Source organism: Drosophila montana, unplaced genomic scaffold, assembly GCF_035044405.1.
Source record: "Drosophila montana isolate Dmon_TW-CO22-7 unplaced genomic scaffold, ASM3504440v1 contig_1687_1, whole genome shotgun sequence".
In the NCBI taxonomy this organism is placed as follows: Eukaryota; Metazoa; Arthropoda; class Insecta; order Diptera; family Drosophilidae; genus Drosophila; species Drosophila montana.
In genome coordinates, this window is record NW_026996616.1 from 1,239,256 (window position 1) to 1,246,110 (window position 6,855).

The following is a 6,855-nucleotide window of genomic DNA, read 5'->3' on the forward strand; positions in this document are numbered from 1 at the left end:
AACTGAAGCTTGTTACGACAACACAGCGAAGCAGTGCGAGAGAGAGAGAGAGAGAGCGAGAGAGGACACTGGCCAATATAACTGTCTCTGACCATTACCAACACATCCATGCCCCACCCCCCCCCCCTCTCCACCCACCCCACACTCTGCACACGTACCCATGCCAATGCTACTGCATCTTTACGTGTGCTTCTGCTTCTTCTCCCTTTTGCCGTTTGAAGTCCACGCACGTTCGCGCATAAAGTTCATTTTATTAGCTGACGTTTCCCACTCTCTTTCGCTCACGTTTCCCACTCTGCCCCCCCCCCCCTCCTCCTCCCACCCTCGCACTCTTCTGCACATTTCGTTTTTGCATTCTGCTGCCATTTCTAATCTGCGGCTACGCTGTGCGTGCGCTCGTCGCGTAGCCGAACAGTGTGACCAGCCAGCGGCCAGGCGACAAATGTTGAAGAAACAGAAAGGCAAAGCTCAAGCAAATACCAGCTGGACTTAATAACAATTAAATGTGCCAAAAAATAATATAATAGCAATATTTAAATTCTAAATAATAATTAATTTGTTTTGGAAACATTGTGTATACATATATTGTTATGATCGGAGACATCAATCATTTCGCTAACATTTCAACACAATTGACATTATCCGCGTGGTGCCGGTTAATATCCTCGACTTTTCCTTCATATTCCCTTTATCGATTTGCCAGCTAGAAATAGATCAACCAGGGGTGCGTAGTGAAATTGATGGCCAACTCATAGAGGAGAGGTCCGCCTTAGGGTGGACCTTAACATCGGTTCGCCATATGCATGTTTGCAGATCCGATTTTAAATAAAAAAAAACTATCTTATTAAAAGACTCTTCCATTTATCGAGGTCTTGCTCGCCCCTGCTTGACAGATGTCTAGTCGACAAATCGATAAAGGGAAACAGTCGGATCATATAGAGGATCAAGTCAAACGCTTGAAAAGTTACCAAAATGATTTATTTCCGATTTCCAAACTTCATTCCAGGTAAGCTTTGTATTTGACTATTTTTTGTTTGTAAATTATTTTCAGATCCCTTTTTTTTTTTAACTATATTTATTTATACTGAAATATTTTCCAATTATTTGTATCTTATACATAGTTTTCTTTCTTACAATCTTTAGTGTTTTTGTTTTTGTTAAATAAGTTAGCTAAGCCCATATAAAAATTGGAAAATTCCTCTCAGATCTGAACCAGCGACCTTCCGCCCGTTAGTCCGACGCTCAGACATTTTAGCCACGCAGGCTCATGACGTCACGTATGACTGGTTTTTCCTGCGAACTTTGATGAACGTTTTGCCACACTAAAAGGTCGAATTTTTCACCAAACTCATTCCGATTTCGATCCCCAAGAAAGCTTCGGTAATTAGGACAGGACAAACTTCTAAAATTTGTAGATATCTATATACATATAAAGCGTCTAAACAATCGATCGACTCCCTCTGAGTATCAGATCTCAAGCCAAAGACAATGACCCGGAATTTATATATGTAAATCACAATTAGTGCTTATTTAGTTATGTGTGGCATGGTCACACTGTTTCGGTTTGGCCTGATTAGCAAAGTGCAAATTTGGCTGCTTCCCTTTTACATATATGTACATACTTTCCCGTTATCCTCTTCATTTGGTTTTTTTTGTTGTTGCTGTTATTGCTTATGCGTAATAACTTCTAGTCGAGTGCCACGCCCCTAGGCAGGCGCATATAAATATTCAATTGCAAATGGCGGACAGCAGCACGGTGGGAGCGCGGACACGTGGTGCCAAATGGACGCGTTCAAATTGCAAATTGCGCTCGTTTACAAGCGAAATGAATGAACCCACCCCCCCCTCCCTCCACCACTCGGCCCCTTGGCAAAGGCGGCATTTGCCTGGTTAGAAAAATGAAGCGTCGTGCCGCAAAAGACAGCGCGGCGAACGGGGGGGGGGGGGGCGGCATTTTTTTGTTGCGTGCCATTTTGGGCGCATAATTAGATAAGCAGCGCAATGTCTAGCCAAGCCCCGCAATAAGCCACACACACCCCCTCCCCTCCCCCTCCCCCTTGCTCCACCCCCTCCAGCCTGCTCGACTTGTTGTCACAACAAGTCGCTGACAGATGACGCGTCATAAAAGCAACAATGCGCCGCAAAATGTCTGAGGTTAGGCGCAACTCGTAGAGTTGCCCGAGGCGAGGCGAAGGTGGCGGGGGGGGACTGGAGGTGGAGGTGGAGGCGGCACAACATGCAATTATACGCAATCAACATAAATCATTCAAATTGCCACGCAAAAAGCGAAATGTACACTTTGAATGTGGCCAAAGCGCAAACTGAAGAAGGACGCGCAGCGAACGAAGGGGGGGCAGAGGAAGAGAAAAACCAAAACACACCGAAGACTGGATGCACTTGCGCACATGTGATTAGATGTAGGCTAAAAAATACTTTAAGCTAGGCTGCAAGCCACCGGCCATAAAAATACTTGTACTTAATTTGAACCAGCGTCCTGCTTTGAGCTTTGGCTCGTGAACCGGCACGGAGTTTCGTTCAAGAATGTTTTATTTATAAGTAAAAAATTCGATTAAGTTTGGTTAACTTATATGATTTAAGGTTCGGTTATATTCCGGGTTTGAACCATTGCAGTTCGAACCCGCAAAATAATACTAAGCTAAAGTCAAGTTTAGTTTAGAAACTTGGCTGTAAGGACCTCAACTATGAATACTGATCAAGAAAACCTTTGTGACACAACTGAAATGCCCACAAATACGAAGGGTATACAAAAAAAATAGTAGAAGGCATAAAGCAGAAGGAACAGCAGCTAAAGGCAGTCGCAATGGGGGCGTAAGGCTAATTTGCAATTGAAATGCCTGAGCCAAGACAAATTTGTTGCGTTGCGCGCCTAAGGTTGGGCACAACAAAGCACAGAAAGAAGGCTGCCCAAGTGAGAAGCGCAGAGAGAGGCAGCGGGCGGAGTAGAAGTAACCGACAGCAGGACAGCACAAAATGGGGCATGGCCGCATTACGCATACGCCGCGTTGTCAACCATTTAAGTGCGCGCTCGTGTATAGGTCTATATAGGTGTGTGTGTCTCTGTGCGAGTGTGTCAGTGTTCGGCTCAGGCTGAGGCAGCTGACAAATGCGACAGCGGCACGTGAGCCAACCGCCAAGGCCAAGCCTGTCCAGCCGCATCTGAATGTCAGGCCGCAAATTTGTAGGCCCCCAATCATCAACATATTCCATTCACAGAGCCAAATTGTGGCACGTCCAGGTGCCAGCTTCGAGCTGTAAACAGCATTTGGCAAATAGCAAATATTTCAAGCGATTTACAAATGCGAATGACCGAAATTTTGATGAAATCGCTACCGTAGCCCGGCTCTAATGGCCCGCCTCTCGAGCAGGCCCCAGCTGCTGGCGGAAAACTTACATAATTGATAAGGAAATTGATAACTTTATTTAAAACTGATGCACTCTGGTCGGGAGTGCCCGACTAGCAGATATCCTGGGCTCAGTGACGAGCTGCCTTTAACGGTATTCGGTTGTAGAAATGCATTCTTGTTTAACTTCGGTGTTTATAGTCCGATCTTTTTTTAAATTTTGCTTGCCCTACTTCGATATCCAAAATGTGTGTGAATACCAAAGCCCAGGGTATAAGCTCTAAGAATGAGATGTTATTACAAATTTGCTATTTAAATAGTGAACTTTTTTGGATCTGTTTATGCCATTCAAGAACTTACATTCTATATTTTAAGACTCCAGCTCTTATAAACTCCGAGATATGCTCAAAAAAAAAATAAGATATCGATATCGATTCTTATCGATTTCAGGGAAATGCCGCAGCTGTACAATGAGATCTGCTGGAAAAACAAGATTTCGACATCGTTTCCTAACGAGAATTTAAAATAAACAATACAATGAGATATGCTCATAATATAAGATTTCGATATCGATTCTTAACGATTCTTATCGATTTTAGGGAAGTTATTATCCAAAAACAAGATATCGATATCGATTCCTATCGATTTCAGGGAAATGCAGCAAACTATTTAGAATTCGAAATAAGCAATACGATCAAATACGTTCAATACTCTAGTTCTAAGTCTTTCAGATCGACGCGTTCATACATATAGACAGGCATAATACCGAACCCTCAAATATCGTATATAGACATAGGTCAAAATTTCCCAAACCTATAACTCGGTCAAATCTCATCCGATTTTCACGAGCTTTCGTTCTTTGTTCATGGCTTGGCCTCTAGATCATCTTGGTGATATGTTCATGATATGTTAAAAATATCCCATATAGACATTGGTCGAAATTTCCCATACCCGGGAAATACCCGCCAGCAAATATATATATTTATTAAAAATTTAAATAAACTATCTGAATTAATAAAATAAACTAAATTTAAATATATTTATATGAAATATTTACATGAAATATTTTTATCACTAATCGAATCCAAAAGCAAAGGCGCTGGTTCAAACCCGAAACTAGTTTCAAATAAAACTCGGGATGTATACAATTTTTTAAAAACCCCAATGTTTGTATTATCGTCGTTATAATAGATTTGGTGTCACATCATTATTCAATTTTGTATATGGGCTGCTCGCACAGAATTTGTAATAACCACGTTTAGAAACCAACTCGAAAGTGTTGCCAATTTTATAGAATTTCAAACAAAATCAAAAGGGACGGGTGAAGGGGGTGACGGGTGTGAAGGGGTATAGGAAAAAGGGGGGCGGAAAAAAAAATATTGAAGAGAAAAACTAGAAATTTGAGTTTGTTTTGTAGCTCTCATCCAGGGAACCCGGGCGTTACAATTTTTCTATATATATCTCTGTCTGTCTGTCTGTGTGTCTGCGTGTCTGTGTGTCTGTGTGTGTGCGTATCTGTGTGCGTATCTGTGATTTGGTCAGCTGGTCAACAATATATGGGGTACATATAGTTGAAAACATATGCACATGCGAAATTTAAATATCGAAACAATTATTATCGAGGGTTTTGTGTTGACGTGTTCGCAATTATTTGTTGGGAAAGCTTGAACTTTGAATTTGAAGAATTTGCTCGAGGCAAACGTATTTTTATGGGGTTTAGTTGGTTTTCTCGTTTGTGTTGTTGTTGTTGTTGTTGTTGTTGTTGTTGTTGTTGTTGTTGTTAATATGATTATAGCTATTCTCATATTTATGGTTAATCGTAGTGTTCCCTTCGGCTCAAATCAAGTCAACGATCGAAGCAGGTTCGAGCTTAAGTAGAAGGAGCAGTTCTTGAAGATTGCGCATTTTTTTGCTTAGTCAAATAGACTGGGCTCCTGATCCTCGACGGGCGGACCAAAGATATGCGTCAGCGTCAGCTGTGTATAGGCAATGACTGCCGACGGGCACAGACCCAGCGCCTCCTCCAATGTTACCCATTTGGAGATCTCATCGCCCGGACAGACCACATGCATATAGACAACGTCATCGATTACCGCATGGCTAATGATTGCCATCGGGCTGCTGCTGCCGTTCGCATTGGTCAGCGTCGTTGGATTCAGATTGATAACCATCTGCAAAACACAAGCACAGAGAACCGCATATTCAGTGTGAGAGACAGAGTGCGAGAGAGAGAGAGCGAGTGAAAGGGAGGGAGAGAGAGAGAGAGAGAGAGAGAGAGCGAGAGAGAGCGAGAGAGAGACTCGAAATTCTAGCTTCCCCAAGCCTCGCTCTATACGAAAAAACGCGCCCGAATAACTTCGGTGTTTATAGTCCGATCTTTATGAAATTCTCAAGGAACGACTATGGCATGAAAAAGCGTGTGCATACCAAAGCGCTAGATTCTACTCTAAAAAAGGCAGAGAGAACATACACTCCAAGTTTGGCATAACTGGCTTTTAAAGTCTTCGAGCTATCAAAATCGATATTTATCGATATTTTTGGAAATAAGTAAATATATCGAGCGAAAAATGATCAATTTTTTCAGCGCCTAAAACATACGTGCATATATATCCCATTTCAAGTCCCAACTTAGTGTAGTTTCCGAGATCTACGAGTTCAATCACAGACGGACTTGAGACTTAACAGCTGCTTGGGTTCGCAGCCTGCTTCTACACCCTGTTACATACAGCTGCATCAAGCTGTTATACCCTTTGCATCCCTTTTCTATAACTTACTTTCAGATAGAACCGGACGTCCCGAATCTGTACTTAGCTCGTCTGGTGAGAGCTGGTGTATTGGGTCTCCAGTTCTCCAGGTTTATCACTCGTGTCTGCTGCAGGATTAACTCTTTCTCACTTACTCTTTCTCTTTCTCTCTCTCTCTCTCTCTCTCCCTCTCTCTCTCTCTATCTCTCTCTCCCTCTCTCTCTCTGCGGTGGGAGGAGTGCTTGCTCTTACTGCCTTCTTAGGTGGCACTTCGCTTACAATCTCGTTGATAATTTACGATTTTCTATTTTTGATGTAAAGATTATAATTTAAGTATATGTATGTTGAGTCAAATTCATTTACCCAGCCTGACACACAGGCCGAAAAGGCTACTTAATGTTAACTAATAACAGGCCGACTTTGCCGCTACACAAGAGAGAGAGAGAGAGAGAGTACGAGGGGAGAGAGAGAGAGAAAAGAAGGGAGAGCTCTGTTTCAATTAGAGAAATGTGGGTATCTTCATGTTTTACGAGCTTGTAAAGTTGTGAAGAACCAAAAAAAACTATTCCTGTTCATTTTTCGATCGATTCTTTGTTAATCACCTCTCTATGAGATTCTCATGAATTCAAGTAAGACTTAGACGATAACAAAAACGATTCCTGCTCACTGTTCGATCGTTTTTTCCTTTATCGCCTCTCTATGCGATTCTCATGAATTCAATTAAGGCCAAGACGTTAACATGCTCCGTT

The 6,855-nt window shown here is 42.2% G+C and overlaps 1 protein-coding gene across 2 annotated transcripts; it reads right to left on the bottom strand.

The window, feature by feature from the left end:
* Window positions 1–4,505: 4,505 nt before the first annotated feature.
* On the bottom strand, window positions 4,506–6,494 carry LOC135440830 (uncharacterized). 2 transcript variants are annotated; one of them, XM_064700196.1, is made up of 2 exons: window positions 6,359–6,494; window positions 4,506–5,533 (listed from the first exon to the last, which is right to left on the bottom strand). In XM_064700196.1, the coding sequence occupies exon 2, from the start codon at window positions 5,531–5,533 to the stop codon at window positions 5,276–5,278; it is 258 nt and encodes an 85-aa protein (XP_064556266.1). In that variant the 5' UTR covers window positions 6,359–6,494; the 3' UTR covers window positions 4,506–5,275. The 2 variants fall into 2 exon arrangements, with proteins under 2 accessions (XP_064556266.1, XP_064556265.1); XM_064700195.1 differs by lacking the exon at window positions 6,359–6,494 and adding an exon at window positions 6,137–6,286.
* Between the last annotated feature and the right edge of the window lie 361 nt (window positions 6,495–6,855).